The sequence below is a fragment of the Peromyscus eremicus genome, chromosome 7 (assembly GCF_949786415.1).
Source record: "Peromyscus eremicus chromosome 7, PerEre_H2_v1, whole genome shotgun sequence".
Lineage (NCBI taxonomy): Eukaryota > Metazoa > Chordata > Mammalia > Rodentia > Cricetidae > Peromyscus > Peromyscus eremicus.
In genome coordinates, this window is record NC_081422.1 from 69,834,589 (window position 1) to 69,856,894 (window position 22,306).

Consider the following 22,306-nt stretch of genomic DNA (forward strand, 5'->3'; position numbering starts at 1 on the left):
TCTGGCCTGCAGGCATATGTGCAAGCAGAACACTGTATACATAATCTTTAAATTTATTTGTTTAAAATGCAATGTTATGTTTACTGTAAAGTCTGCATGTTGTTTTTGTTATTTTCTGTGTATGTGTGTGTGTGCCTGCTTGTCTACATGTGTACCACATGTGTGCAGGTGCCCACAGAGGCCAGAAGAGGGCATCATATCTGAACTGGAGTTACAGGAGATTATGAGCTGCCAGATGTGGGTGCTGGGAACTGAACCTGGGACCTCTGAAAGAGCAGCCAATGCTCTTAATGACTGAGCCATCTCTCCAGCCCCTATGTTTAATTTTTATAAGGAAGGACTCATGGAACCAAATTATAGTGCAGAAAAGTCAACATGACATAAAATCCTTACCTGTGGAAGGTACTTTCTCAATTTAATGGCAAGTGTTAAGGGTGAGAACTATCAAGAAAGCATGGTCATCTGTGAGAACTGATGGAGAAGACAGATCTACAGACAGATGTTCAGATCCCAGAACTCACACCTGACTGGCAGCAACAGCAGGAGTTGTCTCTCAAATGCCCACAGGTTCATTTCTCTTGGGTGCCATGTCTTCAGTCGCTGCCCTTCAAAGCGAAGCAGCACTGGCAGAGTCCGGCCAGACACGGCGGGGCTCCAGGGTGCCGGTGGCTGTGACTCCAGCAGAGCCATCATCTGCTGGCTAACAGTGATAACAGTGGTCCCTGACTTTAGACAGGAAAAGTGAGACAGCCCTGGGAACCAGGGGTTTTATGAAGCCTAATAACTTATTTTTAGTGGCAATAAGGGTTAAACATGATGTAGCATACAACTAATACTTTATTAAGACACTTTTCTGTTATAATTTTATTATATCGCCTTTAAAGGAAAACACATGAAGGGATTATCAGTTGGAAAACAATTTTTAAAGTTCTATTTACATATCTTTTACATAACTTTTCAGGAGTGCCCCCCTGTATAAAGTGTGTGGCTAATTTGATTAGTGATAATGTACAACTTAATGGTCACGGACACTCTCCTCCAAATCACCAACAGTCTGCTAATACTTTTAACACAAAATGTTTATTTGGTCTTTGAAATGACAGGCACCTTTAGAAAATGTATTTTACTTATTCTTTAAACTCCAGTAGGTTTTAGCTATAATAAGTGTATAGCACCAAAATCTACTTTCAAGGTATTAATATTAGCCACTAAAACTGAATTTAATGTATACAATTTCATGTGGACATACTGAAAAGTATAACAAGACAAATATGAATACACAGTTTTATAAAATGGGCAATTTAAAGCTTTTTAAAAGAGCAATTTAAAAACGTGAATATTATTTTTATCTAAGAAAAAACCATTTAACTTGACATAAAACCCAAGGGTTTAGAAAATCTCTGGCTTAAAATTAAAACTGTTGCAAAGTCCTAATTTATTACTATGTCATAAAAGTCTCAGAGGTATTTGAAAATACGGAGTTACTAAAAAGTCAAGAGGTGCCACACGTTTAAAGATCAAGGTAAACACTGTTCTCCATTATAATTCTTTTTTTGTTTGTTTATTTTTCAAGACAGGGTTTCTCTGTGTAATAGCTGTCCTGGAACTCAGAGATCCACCTGCTTCTGCCTCCCTATTCAAGCAGATGAGTTCACACTTAAGTTACTTATAAAGAAGTATTTTCTTCAGATACACAATGTATTACAGAACAGAACTGGAATGTATAAACAAAAGTCAACTTGTTCATGCTTCACTGGACCTGTTCCTCTCTGTTGTCTGTGGCTGTGATTGCCCCTGCTACTCCTGTAGGAGCTGCCCCGGGACAGGGCACAGACACAAACCCAAATCCTCAAGAAGGGCATCAGTGTGCAGCCTCGCCCAACCCCACTCTGTGGTATGCTGCTCAAGTCCTCACTCTAACGCCTGGGTCATTAAGATAACCTATGCTATACAACTTTTTTTTTTCTCTTTCTTTACCATATGGAGTTTTAAAAGTACAAGAAGAAAGGCAGCACCTACTAAGGCTGGGTTTCTGAAAATAGCAGTTTTTGTGATTGGCTGGTACACTGTGGAGTGGGGATTAACTGTTCATGAAATGCTGCACTGCACCTGTGGAGTCACATAGGAAGCGTCTTACCACACGGTACAGATCTTTCTTTTCTTGACACAGGTTCTCACATTCACAGGCTAACCTGGAATTTCCTATGTGGTCCAGCCTGGCTTTGAACATCTGGAAATATTCCTTTCTCAGCTTCTCAGGTGCTAGGATCACAGGAGCGAGCCATCAGAGCTAGCTCATGTTTTAGTTTCTAACTGACAGTGCTCACCAGTTTAATAGCCATCCTGCGAGTTTTGGGGCGTGGACTCCCTCCATTATCTAACAGCACCCTTTCTTTTTTCTTTTACTCTAACTAACTGAGTATTGGCCAAGAGCCTTTTGTGGAGAAGAAAAGAACCTCTCTACTTGGATGCTTTTTTAACCATTAGCTTTTACAGAAATTTAATGCCCACAGCAAGATGAAATACTGTAGTAACCTTAGATATAACTATACTTTCAAACAAGGTAGGCTGTGGGGCAGGATTAAGGACTATTAACAAACAAACGAATGCAAAAAAACAAAAAACCAACCCCAGTGCAGCTGAGGTCCATTGAACAAGTACAGAAACCTGCAACGCAGGGGACTGTTCTGTCTCCCAGAAGAGGACCGGTCGTCTCCTGGAGGCCTGCTTTGGATTATGTAGATATATCAGATTATGAGTCATCTTTTAAAATTCTGAAATTTTATTTCCCTAATAAGGAAAAAGCAAACTCTTGCCAAATTCATGGGTTTTGTTTTGGTTTTCGAGACAGGGTTTCTCTGTAGTTTTGCTGCCTGTCCTGGATCTCGCGCTGTAGATAGACCAGGCTGGCCTCGAACTCACAGAGATCCGCCTGGCTCTGCCTCCAGAGTGCTGGGATTAAAGGCATGTGCCACCACTACCTAGCCCCAAATTCATGGATTTTTAAAAAAGGAAACAGCCATGTGCCCTATCCTTTATGTACAAGAAGCAACATTAGCAGTGGGTCGGTCAGCAATGTCCCTTTTTGATTTAAAAAAGATTGGTCCTCAAGGTGTTCAAATTATTCTTACATACATGACTTCTTAAACTTTCTACACCTGCATTTTTATCTAAAAATTATAAACCATTCAATTAATCTAAATTAAAATGATTTCAGTAGAAAGGCTACAAGTATAAAATACTAATTACTGATTTTACAAATCAAACATAATACTTTAAGCTAGGAAAATAATGCATATGGTTAAAAAAAGATTTCCAGTCTTTTCCCTTCTACCCAGGACATTTTTACATCTGCTGTCACCAACAGGAGCCTTTGGTAATCTGCAGGCTTCCAAAGGTTACCCATGGCACTCTTACTGGTGGTCTCCTTCAACTCGCCTCTTGCGCACTGTGGGAAGAAAAAATAAAGCCTGTTATGAATCCCTATTGGTTTATAAATTGCTAACTTGCTTGTAACAAGTTTCTGTATAATACAGTCAACATCTCATAAAAGTGAACTGAGTACTTCTGATTCATATGACCATTAATAAAGAAGGCTCAGTCACTTGCCACTGTCATTACTTGATGAAACTCAAGAGACTTCTAAACAAGAGCTATGTGTCTTATGTTATAGGTGCTTCCATATAGCTGGGTAGAAACCTAAAGCACAGTGTTCAGTGAGTGTTCAGCACTCACTTTTCAAGCCATTTGCTTACAGACAAAAAAGTATGCCTAAGTTTAGAGTAATGATTGGTTAATACAATAACGTTTACAATGACACCAGCAAGCTGTGGCTAAGAAGTTATATTAGGGGGCTGGAGAAATGGCTCAATGCTCTTCCAGAGGACCTAGGTTCGATTCCCAGCACTCACATGGCAGTTCACAACTGTCTGTAACTCTAGTTCCAGAGGATCTGACATCTACTTCTGGCCTCTACTGGTACTAGGCACACACATGGTACAAAGACATACATGCAGGCAAAACACCAATACACAAAATAAAATTTAAAAAGTTTTATTAAAAGTATTTGCATGTTCCCCTGGTTAGATACACCAAATTTCCGTACATCGAAAGAATCTATAAAAATACTTCCATCATTTCTAATAACTGACTTGGAACTGTTTTCCAAATCTCCCTTCTCTTTACAAATTTTCCATCTGGGCCCTATAAACGTTGGCTCCAGGAAGTGGCTAACCAACTAGTCCAGATGACGGAGCAAACAAGATGCAGAGGCCCGACGACGCTCGGCCTTTCATGGACTGGTGACGTGAAACCATTGCCGAGCTCGCCAGGAGCAAGTAAGCTCTTCGGCTACCTTGCTCTTTTGACTACCAGTCACCAAGGGCATTTACCAAGAGTCACCACGTCAGTATTCAACACTATGGCTGACCACTCTTCCAAGAGTCAGCAAGGGAACACAACCACAGCTCTGTCACTGTTCTGGGTGTGTGCTGTGGCAGTCAGCCTCTCGGGGTCTCAACTTTCCTCTCTGGCAGGGGAATAACGGTATCTAATTCTCACAGCTCTCAGTGACAACGTGCTGCACAGAGCAGTGCAGAGAACACAGTAATGTTTAGTAGAGAGGACTCCTCTCCATCCACTGCTGTGAGGCTACACGCTGGCCTGAGGTCAGCCATGTTCCTAGTGAGGAAAAGGCAACTTGGCCGCCAGGAGGCGCTGCTCTCCTGTGCTATTGTTTTGCTGCTTTGCACTCAGACTGACTGCTGAGTCCCCACGTTCCCTCTAGAAGCCGGTCACAGGGCACTGCCTCTTTCTAGCCTGAGTTGGCTGTCAGAGGAGCTAATCAAGAGTGTGCTGGCTCCTGCCCAGCCACAGTAATGGCTGCTCCCATGCTATTCTGACTGCTGGCTGCTGGTGTATAGGAGTTGAAAAAATAAAAGCAAAGGCTACTGTCTCCACAAACTATACTTACCTACTCACCTTTTCCTAACTCTGATCTCACCTATAGTAATGAGGAACGAGTTTCAAGTGTCTACTGAAAAACTGAGGGAGAAAAAAGTCAAGGAGACCAGGAAGAAATACAAATACAAATAGGCATTGAAAAGGAAAACACCAGGCAAGTGTTAGGCAGGTTGGACTGGTTTTGGCAAACCATTTCAGATGTTAAAATGCATGCTAAAACAATGTTAAAGGCATTACAGACAGGATCTACAGGACAGAGCACAGCAAACAAAACTCCAGAGAAGCCGATTATGCAGTTAGCTAGTGCACAGAGGAACAGCTCAGTGCAGAAGTGACTATTGTATGTGTACCATACAACCTCTTTTCTGTTAGAGCTCGGACACTTCTTAGCTGGAGAGATGGCGAGTAGGCAGAAGTATTTCAATGGACAGCTGAGAGTAAGAAGACAATGAGAAGATATTATGAAGATGAGGACAAGACCTGAGAGAGCCCCATTTGCAAGCTGAAGGAGAGTTCTTTCAGGAGACTGTCAGGTCAGGCTGCTGGGACCCCTGGGTTAGAAAGCATGGTTCCCAGGCTCTCTGCCAAGTCTATGGGTAGAGACCACAGTGCACTGGAAGAGAATGAAGCTGTGAGCAGACCTGAGGCAGCTGCTGTGTGCACAGCAGGGCAGAGGGCAAAGGGCAGAGGCCAGTCTTGACTATTCTTCATCACCTGGTGTCTAATCTTTGTTTCCCCAAACCTACTTCATGAGAGTAAAAATTCTTGATCCTTCACTGGTAGCCACTGTTGGTAAGTCTTCACTAACCTCACTTTCAGTCTACAAAACAATCATGTTATTTTTTCCTTTTAAAGTATTGTGATAATCATATAGCCTATACTAGCTCCCAAATGCCTCCAACATATAACATAAAAAGCAAACAACTAAGTTCTTTGTCGTGTAGTTTTAGCACCTTCTATTAACCCCCTGCTCCGTTTTTCCCACCCATCTTCGTAATGTTGACCTTACTTCACGCTCATATACAAATATGATGCATTCTGGTTATTCTCACCCCACCCTTGTCTCTCTCCCATCCCTATCAATCCCCTCTCTTCCTTGCCGTGATAGCACTTAAAAAATCTGTATTTATTCAAACAAGTATGCACGGAGAGTTTATTGTAGAGCTTGCTCTCACATCCAACCCTCTATACATGCAGTGCCCAGTGCCCCCTCCAGGAATCTCCTTATTGTCACTTGCTGGGGTTTGTTTTTGCTCACTCTTTTGAGGGGCCCACCACCCAGCTCCCAAATAACTCACACACAGAGGCTTATTCTCAATTATAAATGCCCGGCCTTAGCTTGGCTTGTTTCTAGCTAGCTTCACTTACCTTTAAATTATCCCTTCTACCTTTTGCCGCTGGGCTTTTATCTTTAATTCCTGTATAACTTTTATTTCCTTCTTACTCCGTGTCTGGCTGTGTAGCTGGGTGGCTGGCCCCTGAAATTCTCCTTCCTTTCTCATTCCTTGATCTTTCTTCTCCCAGATTTCTCCTTCTATTAATTCTTTCTGCCTGCCAATCCTTTCTCCTGCCTTGCTATTGGTCGTTCAGCTCTTTATTAGACCATCAGGTGTTTTAGACAAAGTAATACAGCTTCACAGAGTTAAAGAAATGCAGTATAATCAAAAGTAACACACCTTAAAATAATATTCTACAACATAACTAGATTAAAGGAATAAAACCACAGCAACATAAATGCAAATCTGGCTGAAACTTAAAAGAACTACGCTGCTCGGAAATGCTACCCCTGTTGAGAGGACTTATTTTTACTTCTTGCCTACAATGAATCTTGTCAAACATTTCGGTGGTAAATTGCATAACTTAAAAAGAGAGTCACTTTCTGGAAATACAGAGAAACAAAATTACAAGCACAGTATTTATTAACTCATTAGGGACCACAAGAGAATTGGGATCACTGAGGCAGGTGAGTGCAGGAGGAGGGCACTGCACACAGACAGGCTAGGGAGTTTAACTATACTTACTCGATATTTCATAATATAAAACTGAATTCCTGTCTGTATCTGCTTGGTAAACAGGCAGAATGCTCTCTGGTAGTGTTGGACTCTGTTTCAAAGCACAAGGAGGAAGTGGCAACCAAGAACAAAGCATCTGTCCTGGAAAGTGTCACGTAAAGCTAGCATGTGCTTGTCACAGATGTGGTTCACCATCGACAGGAAGACCATTACACCCTGGCACAGCTCTGACTCACTGTATAAAGGACCGAGCAGCACTGGACACCAAAGACAGGCTATTTTTCCATGTTACAATTTATTTCTAAAAATAGCTTGGTGTTGTATTTGGAGACTTAACTGAGTATTGCAAACATCTTACCTAAGTCGTTGTTTTTCGTTATAGCATTGGCTGCCCTGGTTCGGGGTCCCTGCTGCGTGAACTGATACCCAAATTTAAGGATATTTGTATTTTCTTCGAGCATCTTGGCCATTTCTAATTCTACAGCTGTGCCCAACTGCTGTCTCTGGAAGGATCAAAAACAAAGAATGGTATTAATAAACCAGATCAAAACATTTTTAGGTAAAAAAATTTAAGACTCAGTCCCATGCTGAATCTGTTGGTCTCTTAAGTTTTCCCAATTTCTACAACATACGTAAGAAATACTTTTTTTTTTTTTTTCAAAACAGGGTTTCTCTGTGTAGCTTTGGAGCAGGTCCTGGAACTCACTCTGTAGCCCAGGCTGGCCTTGAACTCACAGAGATCCACTTGCCTCTGCCTCTCGAGTGCTGGGATTAAAGGCATGCGCCACCACCGCCCGGCAACAAATACAGTTTTTTAAAAATTTATTTATTTATTTATTTATTTATTTTGGTTTTTTGAGACAGGGTTTCTCTGTGTAGCTTTGCGCCTTTCCTGGGACTCACTTGGTAGCCCAGGCTCTGCCTCCCGAGTGCTGGGATTAAAGGCGTGCGCCACCACTGCCCGGCTAAATTTATTTTTTATTAAGAAAAATTTTTCATTCATTTGACACACCAATTAAAGGTCACCCTCTTCCCTCCTCCCACCCCCCCCCAGCATCCCTACCTACCTACCCCCATACCCTCCACACACAAGAAGGCAAGGCCTCCCATGGGTAGGCACATGAGTTTTGGATTTTTTTTGTTTTTTGTTTTGTTATTTAAGAAATACATTTTTAAAAAGTTCAGCAGACACCAAAAGCTCATATAGAAATGAAAAGCAGTGTGGATACCGTGAGTGCCACCTCATACTGATGAAAGAGAAAGAAAGAAAGGCTGAGGAACTACATCAGGTATGGAGGTGCACACTCGTGACCCTAGTACTGAGAGCTGACAGCACATGTTTAAGGTCATCTTCTCACACAGAGAAGGTAGCCTGGGCTACATGAGACTGTCTCAATCTTGGCCCCAACAAACCCAAACCAACAACTAACCAAACAAGATGAACAAGCAGAAGGCATGGTAGTGGGCACCTCCAGTCCTGGACACTGGGCAGGCTGAGGTGGGAGAAATGCTTGATGCTACACCAAGAACAGTCTGGGCAATACAGTGTGACCCTTCCGTTTGTTTAAGTGGCTGTCAAGAATATGGCAAAGTGGGCCCTTGGTAATTGCTCAGAAAGCAGAATTATCTTATCAACCAGTAGTTTTACTCGTAGGTGTAAGCCCCAAGAAATAAACATGTATGTTCATAAAAAAACTTAGACGTGGCTGGCTGATGGTGGTGCATGCCTTTAATCCCAGCACTTGGGAGGCAGAGGCCCCACAAAGGTGAAAGCATTGGCACTGCACTGGTCTGATGAAGACGGTGTCCTCAGAGCAACCTGGGTACTGGGATGTTCCTCTCACTGGACCTGACGCTTGTTGTTTTGGCTATCAAGCTCCTGGGATCTGCTTTTCCCTGACCCCCAATGCTGGAGGTGATCCAGGCAGACGTGGCTGTGGCCAGCTTTTTTTACACAGGTGCTGTAGACTGAACTCAGCTCCCCCTGAAATCATAGCAAGCGCTCTCACCCACTGGGGCATCTCTGCAGCACTATTTTTCTTCTTTCATGCAATCAACTCTCTTCACAGTCTCTGTATTTGGAACTGTAATACTCTGCAGATACAAAAGGTGTACCTACTGTGTGGCTCTCTCAAAGAGCTGGGGAAAAGTGGGCTAAATCATATGTGGAAGTCTTCACAGTCAGCCACCTATCTAACTCCTTAAATTGACTTCAAGAGACTTGCTATATATTCACCCGGTACATCAGTATTCTGGATCCCCAAATGTCTCATCACCCCCTTTCCACCACACCTTTCTGAGAGGGCTACAGCGAGCCCTCCTGGCAGTGGGGGCTGAAGTTTCCTCCGATTCTTACTGTAGAGCACCAACCTGATTGTCAATCTTGAGCTCTGTCAGGGTCTCATTGTCTCTCAAAGCATCAATCAGTGCCAAAACCCCAGTGCCTGTGATGAAGTTGGACTCCATATTTAAACTCTTCAAAGTTCGGTTCACTTTTAGCATATCTGCAAACGCCTAGAAATCCAGAGAAAACATTTGGAGATTCAATTTTGATAGCACACATTTTTCACTGCACATACCATAAGTAAATTCATAAACTGAACTTTCTTAAGTTTCTCTTTACATTTTTCAGCTTGTTACATTACTGCTCAGGTCTCACATGTATTTACTTATCCCATGTACATTACCATATATAATTTTTTTTAAGATTTATTTATTTTATGTATGAGTGCTCTATCTTCATGTACGCTTCTTATACCAGAAGAGGGCATCAGATCACATTATAGATGGTTGTGAGTCACCATGTGGTTGCTGGGAATTGAACTCAGGACCTCTGGAAGAGCAGCCAGTGCTCTAACCACTGAGCCATCTCTCCAGCCCCACCATATATAATCTTTAGATTATTTGGTCACATGTAATTTCCTGGTGCTGACATTCCCAACTCCTCTTCATATTTCATGTTCATTCATTCTCTACTCCGTATCTCCTCTCCTACTTCCGCAGTTTCTGTAAGGAACTAATTCCCTAATATCCCTTATGGTTTGAGGGTGGGTAAGACAGAGATGGCTCACTGGAGAGGCAACTGCAAAGATCCAGAAAAGACAAGACTGTATGGGTCAGGGCAGGAGTAACAAAACGTGAGAAATGGTTGGATTCTGAATTACTTTTCCCTGACTTTTTAATAAAAAAATAAAAAAGACAGGGTCTCATGCATCCCAGGCTGGCCTCAAACTCTCTGTGGAGCTGAGGATGGCCTTGAACATCTGATCATTCTGGCTCTTCTTCCTGAATGCTGGGATTATAGGTATGTCCTACCACATTCAGTCTGTGCGGTCCTGGGGATAAATCCAGGCCTCTGGGCATGCTGAGTGAGCACTCCACACGTGAGTGCCGTCTCCAGCCCTCCCCACCCCCTCTGAGACAAGCTTCACAATGTAGCATTGTCTGGTCTGGAACTCAGAGACTGGCCTGCTTCCACTTCCAGACTGCTGGAATTAAAGGTGTGCACCACTGCACCCGGATCTGGCCATTAGAAACCTTGAATGTGTCTATATGATGTGTGCAGATGCATATGCATTGTGGTGTGCACGAGGAAGTCAGGGGACAGCTTTGTGGAGCCCGTTCTCTCCTCCTGCCTTTACACGGGTTCCGAGGACTGAACTAAAGCTGTCAGGCCTGTGTGGCATGTGACTTTACTTGCTGATCTATCGCATCATGTTGCTCTTAAAAGAATAAGATCTCATCATACGGCCCAGAACAGCCTGGAGGCTGCTATGTAAACCAGGGTGGACTCAAACTTATGGCAATCCTCCTGCCTCTGCCTCTTGAATACTAGGATTACCTGTGTGAGCCAGCACGACTATCCTGGGTTCCAAAAATATTTTGAAGACAGGACTATTGAATATATGCTTTAAGGCTGTAAGAAAGGGAAGTTAAGAGTGATTGCTTTTAATTTGTTTCCTGTCTACCAGGGACAGTAGACTGATGCTGCCATTTCGTGACTGAAACACCAGGCATGGGACAGAGTCAGGAGTTCAGTCCAAGTCTGATATGAGATGTCCATTAGACATCTGGGTGCACTACTTAGTAGGTAGCTGGGGGTCAGTGCAGAGTGAAAGAGACGGGTACAAGGGGCACTGGAGTCCCCCGCATGTCCAAACAACCTACAGCACTGAAACGATGAGCTTGCCCAGGCGGGAGTGCCGGGGAGCAGAAAGCCCTGGACCACTCCAGTGTTCCGAGGAGGACTGTGGGCGGGAACCCGGGACTAGTGAAGCGGGGTAGAACAAAAGTGACCGCGCAAAGCCACGGGGAGGAAAAGGCTCTTGGGACGATCTTCCCGATCTTCCCAGGAATGCAAGGCCGGCTCAACACACACAAGTCAGGGTTGGTATTGAAAGGACAAACACCACATACTCATCTCCAGAGAGAGCATTTGATACAAACCCCGAGTCACAGACCCCTAATGGGACCCTGAACCAACAGACGCTAAGGATCCAGCAGACCTTTGTATACTGACACAAAAAGAGCTCCAACATATTCAGTTGAACGAGAAATCAAAATCGAGTTTATTCATTCTTTCCTCTGGTTTTGTGGTCCTGGAGATTAAAGACAGGGACTCACAGGAAACTTAACTCACAGGCCAGTACTTTACCATTAGTCATATTTCCAGGCACCATTTATGCCTAAAAATTGAGGAGGAGGCCAAGGCAGTAAGATCATGAATTTGACGGCAGCTGAGGTTACCCAGTGAGTTGTTACCTTGGGAACCTATCTCTTTCCTGCCCCAAAAGAGGAAAAAAAAAAATATAAAATAAATGATAAATACAAATAAAAACTTTAAAATACAAAAGGGTACATAATGTAGTGCCAAATAGTGAGGTAAAATGGTAAGTGGAAAAAAAAAAAAAAAAAAAAAAAGAAAAACCACATATATCTCACAGTTTGGGCCAAGGAGATGGCTCAGTGGATCAGGGCACTGGCTGTGAAGCCTGACTACCTGAATTCCATCCCTGGACCCATGTGGTGGGAGAGAACCGACTCCTGCAAGTGGTCCTGTGACCTCTACATACGTATTGTGACACGTGTATACACACACACACACACACACACACACACACACACACACACACACCCCAAATCAATCAATAAATGAATGAGTGTAAAAGAAGTCACAGTGTAAGAGGGTGCAGTGGTTCAGGCCTGTAATTCCAGCACTTGGGAAGTGGAGGCAGGAGAACTGGAGTTCAAGATCATCTTCCACTGCACATGATTCCAAGGCCAGCCTGGGCTAGGAGAGACGCTGTCTCACAAAACAAATCGGTTAACCTCACTATAACACAGGTCTGTAGACATCAGCTGGGAATTACTGACAGTGTCAATCACAGCATACTTACGGCAGCCACGGGGTCATTGCTCCTGGTGGCTGCAAGACTGAAGTGTTTCACATGTGTGTTGGTTTCCAAAGTCTTAGCAAAATCTTTTAGAGTTGGAATTGGGATATTCTTGAAAGACAAAAATGTGAAACACCATCAACATTTTAGCTTCAGGAAGTTCAATCTATCAATCAAATACACTTATACTTACTGTTTGCTTAAAAACATATTCAAGTATGCAAACAAGCAGCCTAGTCTACAAAGTAAGTTCTAAGATAGCAAGGATTACATAGAGAGACCCTGTCTCAAAACAAACAAACAAACAAACAAACAAACAAACAAACTGTAATAATAATTTGAAAAAACAAAAAACCAGATCCCAGAAAGCCAATTTCTAGGCATTTGGTCAAGAGACACAAAAACCTCTATTTTTCGAAGGCCCCACATGTAAGTGTGTGCCGCCGCCGCTGCTTTACACATAACCATTCCAGACTGGAAGCAACCCATCTGTCAACTACTGGACTCCGGGATGAACAAACCACAGCATGTCCCAGGAGAGAATGACTCCACAGTGACAAAGGACAGACTAGTGGCGCCTACACAACACGGTGAGTCTCAAACGCGTTAGCCCAAAGGGAAGACTCAACAGGCTGCAAACTGGACTCCATCTACAAGGCTGGAGATGGCATGATGGACGGGGAATAACACAGGGGCCCGAAGAGAGAGCTTCGGACGTTACAGGTGGGCTTTACGGCACTTAGTCAGGCATTTATTGTTGGTTTTACAACTTGTCAGTGGTATTTTACAGCTTTACATCCCAGGACTGTACATTAAAAGAATTTTACTTAGCCGGGCGGTGGTGGCGCACGCCTTTAATCCCAGCACTCGGGAGGCAGAGGCAGGCGGATCTCTGTGAGTTCAAGGCCAGTCTGGTCTCCAAAGCGAGTTCCAGGGAAGGCACAAAGCTACACAGAGAAACCCTGTCTGGAAAAATCAAAAAAGAATTTTACTTAACTATATTAAAAATACCTTAATAAACCCGATTAAAATAAAAACCAAAGGCGAAAGTTCTTAAAAGTGGGCAGTACTTTAAAAATTAGAATAACTTACTGACAAGGTATAGGGCCACATTCTTATATGAAAAACTCTTTAAAAAGCAAGTAACAAAATGTTTTCTATAATACTTGAATTATAAACTTTGAAGAAATCTATGTTTGTATACTGTTAGTGTACTTGCCCTTAAAGTAGGAGTTAAGACTACTCATCAGAACTGCCATATTACTGACCTGGGTTCAGCTGACTCAAAGCAAACATCACATGTGCTGATGTTGATACACATGTATATTGCATGCTTAACATACTTACTTTTATATTATTCAAATTAACTTCAACAAGACGGGAATCATTTTCCTTAATTCTCTTTAAACTCTCTTCAACGTTGGTTGGATTTGGAGGCTCATCAAACACTGGAAGAATCTTTTCACCTTTTACCACATCTGTAGAAACAAACGGAAGAGCAAGGGTTGACCGAGTCGGCTGGAATTGAGAGGAGACACATTAACCTGGCCATCTACCCCGAATCCCAGGCCACACAATGAGAGGAGACACATTAACCTGGTCATCTACCCCACTCCCAGGCCATACAATCCACACGTGTAGTCTGGAATCCCGTCTGCACAACTGCTAAAAGATCCTCTATCTGTTGGTAGTTACTATGTCACCACAGAAAGTGTTACTGAGTAGATGACACCGGAGGAGCAGGCTTGCTCCCAGTTCAATTAATACGGCAGCTTTCTTCCATCTAGTGGAGCACAGGAGGTGGAGGAGTACTTCTTCAATGAATGGAAACTTGAGTGAGCGCTCAGTTTTATAAAACCACAGACTGGGTATATTTTAGGTCCAGCATCTAATAATGGCATTAGATTATGTTTTTAAAAAGTTCTTAATTTGTGATACATACATACACACATACATACATACATACATATACATATATATATATATATGTATATGGGCACAAGTAACAAAAATAAGGTCTGACTTTCAAAATAGTATCTGTTTAATGGCCTGCTACAATTACATGAAAGGTTCATGGGGAAGTAAGTGGATGGACCAGGCTGATGCCTGAACCAGCTCATCTCTTTTTTATTCTCTGCCTCCCTCCTTCTCATTCTGAGACAGTCTTGCCATGTAACCAAGGCTGTCGAGAACCTGGAATCCTCTTGCTTTAGACTCTCTAGTGCTGAGATTAGAGGTGTGTACCTCCACGACACACATAGTTCCTCAATGATCAGTCTGAACAGTCTCCAAAAATGAGGGACCACACTTGATAAGTTATGTGATTTAAGCATTAAGTCAAAATTTCTACATCTGAATCTGACCTCGCCATTAACCTAAAGTTTATAGAAACACCGGAGACATAAAAACATAAAATAACACCCTGGGGTTGCAACAAACCAAATCCAGAATGGAGAAGTTTTTATTTGGCAAATAACCTAGTTCACTGGTGAAATAAACGACAGGGAAGAGGAGGGATGAAGTTGAGGAAAGGAACTGTTAGGAAACAGACTGGGCTGGTGGGAGGTCTCAGCAGGGAGAGGGGTTTCCTGCCGAGCCTAGACCCCCGGGACCCCTAAGGTGGAGTAGAGAACTGACTCCTACAGTTATCTTCTCATTCACACATGTGCAACACGGCAGAAGGTTTTTTCAAAGAAAGGAAAACGAGACTGAAAAACAAACAAATACAATGTGTAACCCTTACTCGGATTCCCATGTGACGCAAGGATGAGTTGTTGATGGTTTTGAAAATAAGAAAAGTTTGGACATAGACTGAATTTCAGAAGATATAAAGTAAATATTAAATTTTGTGTTTAATAATGGCATTGGGTTATATCTTAAAAAGTCTTAAATTTGTGAGACATATATACATTATATGTGTGTACATATATACACATATATGTTTGTGTTTATGCACAAAGTAACAAAAGGTTTGACTTTTTTTTTTTTTTTTTGGTTTTACTGAGACAGGGTTTCTCTGCGTAATAGTTCTAGCTGTCCTGGAATACGCTCTGTAGACCAGGCTGGCCTCGAACTCACTGAGATCTACATGCCTCTGCCTCCTGAGCGCTGGGATTAAAGGCGTGTACCACCACCACATGGCTAAAGGTTTGAGTTTTAAAAAATTAAAAATTCAGGGAAAAAAAAAAAGGGCTAGTGAGACGGCCCAGCAGGTGTAGGTGCTTGCTGACAGTCAGATGACCTTGTGATCCCTGGGACCCAATGATAGAGGACATGAAGGACTCATGAAGGCTGCCCTCCGACCTCTAAATACAAAAAAAGGGAGGGAGGGAGGGAGGGAAAGAAAGAAGAAAGGAAGGAAGAAAGGAAGGAAGGAAGGAAGGAAGGAAGGAAGGAAGGGAGGAAGGGAGGACAAATGAACTTACTTCAGAAAAACTGTGAAGGAGCTGAGAAGGAGGCAGAAGAAAAGTTGGTAATGTTAATAAAATAGCTGGAGGCAGGTAATGAATACCTGATGTTTTCTTCTTTCTCACAGTCGAACATTTATGAAAATAAAAAGTTAAAAACCATGGGAAATAGCTAAACCACAGAACATTCTAAGAGGGACAGCTATACAAACGTTTGAATAAAATAAATCTGCACGTAGTGGTTGTAACCTCACTGCTTCTTTATGTGGCCCCAAGGCTCCAGCACTCTAAAATCCCAGCTCCCTCAGGGGGACATTAAAGAGAACAATAATGCCTCTTCCATAGGGCTGTTGTGAGTATTAAGTGAGATTAATCCGCATTTGAGAGCATGCACAGAGGAGGTCCATAGAAAGAACTTAAAAAGCAAACAAACAACCCTAGAAACAGTGCTATTATTGAAAAATTAAGCTGCGGGCTGGAGAGATGGCTCAGCAGTTAAGAGCATGGGCTGCTGTTCCCGAGGACCTGGGTTTGATTCCCAGCACCCACATGGTGGCTCACACCCAATTCCAGTCCCGGGGACTCCAGCAGCCTCTTCCTGCCAGCATGGGTGCACTGACACACTTACAGACAAGACAGCCAGTACAAACATATTCATTAAAATTCTTAAAATCAAGTTGCGATAAACATATAATTTTACTAAAAAGGCAATTTATGTATAACATGTATGTATGTATTTGTATATAAACTTCAAACAGGACAGAATCATAAAACAGGATACATACCATCTTATTAACAGCTGAGGGCGGGGGGACAGGCTACATAATGCTTGTGAATAGAGACATTTACTTCCTTTTAAAAAGAAATTATTTATGTGTATGTATGTGTGCCTACTTGAAATGTAAGTGCATCACTTGCAAGCAGGAGCCTACGGAGACCAGAAAAGGGCATCTGATCTCCTGGAAATGAAGTTGCAGGTGGTTGTGAACCACCGTGGAGGTGCTGGGAACCAAGCCAAGGTCCTCTACAGGAGCAGTAAGCTCTAGCTGAGTCCTCTCTCCAGCTCTGAGACATTTACTTTGTAGTGTATACATTTATGTCATGTTTAAATATGCTACAACAGCATATATTTACCTGGAGAATTTAAAATCATCCTGTATTTTTAAATAAGAAACTTTGTCAGAATTTCCATGGATTCCTTAAAACTAGCAACACAACAATAAAATGTTGACAAAAACTAAGCATGGCTGGGCTGGGGCTGTTCAGTGGCAGAGAGTTCAGGTAGTATGCTTAAGGTCCTGGGCTGGATCCCCACACTGCAAAGACAACTCAGAAAAAAAACAAGACAAATTAAAAACCCTAAGCTTGTCTAGATTTCATACTGCTTGTCATTAGTATTTATGTGGCAAAAGCAGTTCTCATTACATTTGTCACCACATTAAGATTAAAATACTGCCAGGTATGGTGGCATATGCCAGCACTCAGGAGGCAGAGGGCAGAGACAAGCAGATCTGAGTTTGAGGTCAGCTAAGGCTACACAGTGAGACCTTGTTTTAAAAAAAAAGACTAAAATACTTAGTATTTATTCTATTTTTTAAAGTTTGATTTGAAAAATATTTATTTTAATTTATGTGTATGTGTGTATGCCACATGTGGGCAGGAGCTTGGCAGCCTGGGATGGGCATGGGATCCCCTGGAGCTGGAGTTATAGGTAGTTGTAAGCTGTACAACGTAGGAGCTAAACTTCTGTCCTCCAGAAGAACAGGAAGCATTCTTAATGATGGGATGCAGGCATGAATCTACACCTGACTACATTTTGTATTTTAATGGCTTTCTGTAACAGTACTATCAAACTTGAATTTTAAGTTTAATACACACACACACACACACACACACACACACACACACACACACAAATATTTGGTGTAATAAATATTTGGTGTAATAAATACCGAAGTTAATACATGGAGGAAGCAAAACATTTGACAAAGGATTGGCATTCTCAAAGCATTTCAATTACTCACTTGAAAAATGTTCTTGGTCGACGCCATTACTGCTCCCCACCACATCACAGAACTGTGAGTTTGTGATCAGATTGTGCATTCCAAGAATAGCTGCAGAGAGAAGAGAGGTTTTCACTTCTACCTGCTCTAAACTTTTCCATTTCTACTGTGTGTAGACGGAGTCTGCTGTGTTGCCCAGGCAGGCCTCTAACTCCTGGGCAGAAGCAGTCCCCTGCCTCAAGACTTCCAAGAAGCTGTGACTATTGATGTGTGCCCAGTACCCAGTTTGCAAACAAAATTTTGTATTAATAATTTTAACATTCTCTAGACATTTTTCTATTAAACTGAAAATGGACTTTACAACCCCCAACAAGAGGACGGGGTGGGTGTAGTGTTTAGAAATCACCGACAGTCTCCCATTCATTTTCATCAATACCGTTGCTATTTCCCAATGTCTTAATTTAGACAACACTGTGAGCCAGGCAGACTCTAAAGGGAACTCCATGCTTAGCGCCACCTGGTGGCTAAGAGAGGAAACGGAAAAGATCTACTTGGCTGCTCATTGTCTAGGTTTCTAGGAACAAAACAGTTCAAGCACGGTGGTGCATGTTGAGACTATACTAAAGCACTCTTAAGGTCGTTCATTTAAGGTAATGTAGCATCCTCAGAAACATTCAAATCTTTTGATGTCCCCTCTAATGAAAGTACCATATACAAATCCACCAGTCCTTTGTCCCTCAAGAATATACCACCTTCTCTAGCTGGGACACCACACCTCACTCTGCCCTTTCTAGGGTCCTTCCAAAAACCTTCAATCCACTTTCAAACATGTCAGTTCTTAAGAGTTTTCTGGCATGCCGGTCTTCCTACATGTCACATTTCCCACCAGGGGAAATGGGTATTTCCCGCACAGTAAGTGGGGAAGAGTGGTCTAGGTAAAAACTGGCGATGTGGATTCAGGAGGTCTGCAGTGTTCCGTGTCTCTCTGGCAAAGTTGGGGACATGAATACAGCTTTTGATTTTTATTTACTCTTCATGAAACAGGGCAGAAGTTGACCCTGAAGTGTGTCTGGTGCTCAGACAGGACAGGCTCACCAGCTGGTGATATGGCTTTGTTGTTAGAAAAATTTAAAATACAGCGATGAAGGAAAAAGTATCAAATAAATTTTATCACCGTAAAATTTCACCATAGAGAGTACTTAAAAGAATCCTACTGCCAGGTTTTCTGTGTAACGTGCAGAGTAAGTGTTTGTGTAGTACACGCAGGTGGGCCCTGCGTGACTCTTCCCACACCACACTCATTTAAAATTTGCTCGTTTGAGGCGATACCTGCAAGGTCACACAATTCTGTATCAGAGGCACTTGTCAAAGCTTCTTCTAATTCTGGATCAAGGGATATGTTGTCTTCTGTAAAAGTCTGCACAGGTTTCTGTTTGGGGATAAAAATTTTCCCTGAAAACAAAACAAAACCACACATTTGTTATTCATTTCTACTAACTCATTACCATCTTTGCCCTTCTAACAAACATTAGGTAAGGCATATGCAACTGAAATGGACAATATACTGTCAATATACTGACTATACACGTTAGAAAGGAAGAATCCCTGAGAAACTCCCCCACCTCTGAAAATAAAAATGGCTCTTCTTGTTTTCTGTTTTGTTTTGAGATAGAATTTCACCATGTGGTTGAGACTGGCCTAGAACTGGCCTTGAACTCCCAATCCTTTCACCTCTGCCTCCTGAGTGCACAATGCTCAGTTCTTTCAATTATGAGTTATTTCACAAATTCTGAACCGATATTTAAATGAAGCTAGTTGAATGATCCGAGCACTTGGGAAACTAAGGAAGGAGGACCCGACGCCAGCATGGGCATAGTCTCCAGGCCAGTCTAGCACGAGAAAACAAAACATAGTCTAAACCAATCAACCAACTACACGAACACACACATACACATACATACACATACACACACACACACACACACACACACTCTAGAAAGTCTATAAAACTTAAAAATTAAAACAGGATCCAATTTCTTATTGTCAAACTACAAACTGTTACAGTCACTTGAGGAATAGCAGACACAATTATGATTCCAGAAATTCAAGTTCTAATTCTAAGGAAATTTCTCTATGTTCTCAGTAGTGTTCTAAAACTTGACAACTGTTCTTCTGAAGCAAGCACACTAACAAGCTGTGAAGTAGAAGCAAGAGGGTCAGAAGTTCAAGGTTAGCCTGAGATGTATGAGATACTATCTCCCCGCCCCCCCCCCCCACAAAAATCAAAGCCAAGTTACTCCGTGTCTCTTCTAAAGGCTCCCCATCCCTTCATATATGCTGCTGTATACACTTCTATAAGATTCTTTGGTTAGTTTTAACATAATTAAATATTTATTATTTGTATTATTTTTATTGATTTAATTTGTTCTGTTTGAGACAAGGTCTCTCTTTGTAGCCCTGGCTACTCTGGAACTCACTATGTAGACCAGGCTGGCTTCAACTCACAGAGATCCACCTCCTCTGCCTCCTGAGTGCTGAACCGTTTGAGAACATATCAGGAGTTTCTTGTCAAGGTCTGAGAGGTGGACCCTGAGATTTTGGAGGAGCTGCCTACTTTTCTGTGAACCATGAGCGACACCCCCACCCCGCCCCAAATACAGCCCTTACTACAAGCTCTCCAGGTGGCTGACAGTGTTTCCCACCTTCCTCTCCCAGCTTTTTGTACCCTGGAGGACAACTGGATCTGTGCTTATCTCGTCTATCTTCTACCCAGTGAGGGGGAGGGTGGCCTGGAGAGAGCTGGAGCTCTGCTGCCCTCCCCCAGTCTCTCCTAGCTGACAGGCAAGCCTTGGGGAGTTTTCCTCTCCGCTTCTGTTCCTGAAGTACCATCCCCACACGAAACACAGACTCGCAGTCTGTCTCTCTTGCTGCCCGGTGTCCAATGCCATAGCCACTGGCCACATGTGGCTCTTATAAAACTTCAGCCATCCTTCCAGTGCTCAATGGACACATCTTGTTTGATATCTGGACTAACTAAGATGGCAGATAGTAGCCAGTTAGAGTTTATTCTGTCTATTTTGGTTGTGACAGCTTTGCTGTGAAGTACCTCGAAAGTCCATGGGCAGGAGTCCTGTTTTCCAGTTGGTAAGCCAGTCACTCATGAGAGCTGTTACCTAATAACATGGTGGCCCTGGAATGTGGGGTGGTGGGTGGTGGAACTAGTTACAAGCAAGTTACTGGAGTGTGGCCTGGGGAGATCTACTCCATTTCTAGCCCCTTCCTGTCATGTGGCAAGCAGCTTTGCTCCGCAACATGTCTCTCGCCATGGTGTTCTGCTTCACCCCAGGCCCAGGATAAAGGAGCTGGTTGGCCATGGATTGACACTTCCCGGGCAGTGATCAAATATCACCTTTTTAACAATAGGGTCTCACTGCATAGCCCTGGCTGGCCTTGAACTCACAGAGATCCTCCTGTGTCTGTCTCTGTCTCCTAAGTGCAGGAACTATAAAGGCATGTGCTACCACATCCAGTCCTAAGTTTTCCCTTTGAAAGAAACAAAGTTGTCTTGCTGAGGTCTTTTGTTAAAATGACAGAAAAACTAAGAGCGTGAGAATAACAGTTTTTATAACTTCCTACCTCTGAATTCAAAGCCAGGGATTTCTGATTCAAAACCTATCACTGGGTGAATCCAGATGGCTTTGTATGTATTAGTGAGGACATGTCAACTACATACATGGCACAGAACACCTGGTTGAAACACAGTGCTTTAAGTCCTAGCGACAGCAGTGAGGATATGTTAATGACAGGCATACCACAGAACATCTAGTTGAGACACAGTCTGAAGTCCCAGCTACAGCAATTAGACAAGAGGAAGACATAAAAGGGATAAGATCAGACATCAAACCATCCTTATTTGCAGACTATATAATTCTGTCTGTACTTGAAAGACCATATGTAACCATCATCCCCTGCTCTCGTTTTTCAAGACAGAGTTTCTCTGTGTAGTCCTGGTTGTCCTGTAGACCTTGAACTCAGAGATCGCCTGCCTCTACCTCCCAGTGCTGGGATTAAAGGTGTGTGCCACCACCGCTCAACGTACTAGAAAACTCTTAGCTCTAATAAAGACAATACAGTTGCAGGATACACAATCAATATAAGAAACAAGTGGCCTTTCTATATAGATACATACACCAAAAACAAACTCTCAGATGCTGTTTCACAGATCTAGGGAAAGAAATCTAAGAAGTCATGTGGACTCAAGGCCACAGGTGGCCAGTGCAATCCTAAAGTGTAGGAACAAAACTGGAGGTATCGGCGACCCTCAGATGACACTACAGTAGTGACAAAGGCGGCCTGGGGATGATGGAAACAGACAACTGGAAGAGAACAGAACCGGAAATAAAGTGACAAAGCCGTGGTAATCCAACTTGCTGAAGAACTACTGAAGGTCAACTTTTTAGTTGAAATAGTCTCACTTTGTAAAAACTTAACTACGCTGGTTCAAAGGTGAGATAACTAACTAGAAATAA

General features: G+C 42.6%; 1 protein-coding gene across 1 annotated transcript in view; it reads right to left on the reverse strand.

The window, feature by feature from the left end:
• Positions 1 to 1,848: 1,848 nt before the first annotated feature.
• Tmod3 (tropomodulin 3) overlaps positions 1,849 to 22,306 on the reverse strand; it is a 58,849-nt gene continuing 38,391 nt past the window's right edge. The window contains exons 4-10 of the mRNA XM_059268254.1: positions 19,107 to 19,229; positions 17,799 to 17,888; positions 13,715 to 13,845; positions 12,371 to 12,478; positions 9,345 to 9,488; positions 7,333 to 7,477; positions 1,849 to 3,448 (exon numbers count right to left, since the gene is read on the reverse strand). Of these exons, the coding sequence (XP_059124237.1) occupies positions 3,414 to 3,448; positions 7,333 to 7,477; positions 9,345 to 9,488; positions 12,371 to 12,478; positions 13,715 to 13,845; positions 17,799 to 17,888; positions 19,107 to 19,229 (776 nt within the window). The 3' untranslated portion in view covers positions 1,849 to 3,413. The remainder of the gene's footprint in view (positions 3,449 to 7,332; positions 7,478 to 9,344; positions 9,489 to 12,370; positions 12,479 to 13,714; positions 13,846 to 17,798; positions 17,889 to 19,106; positions 19,230 to 22,306) is intronic.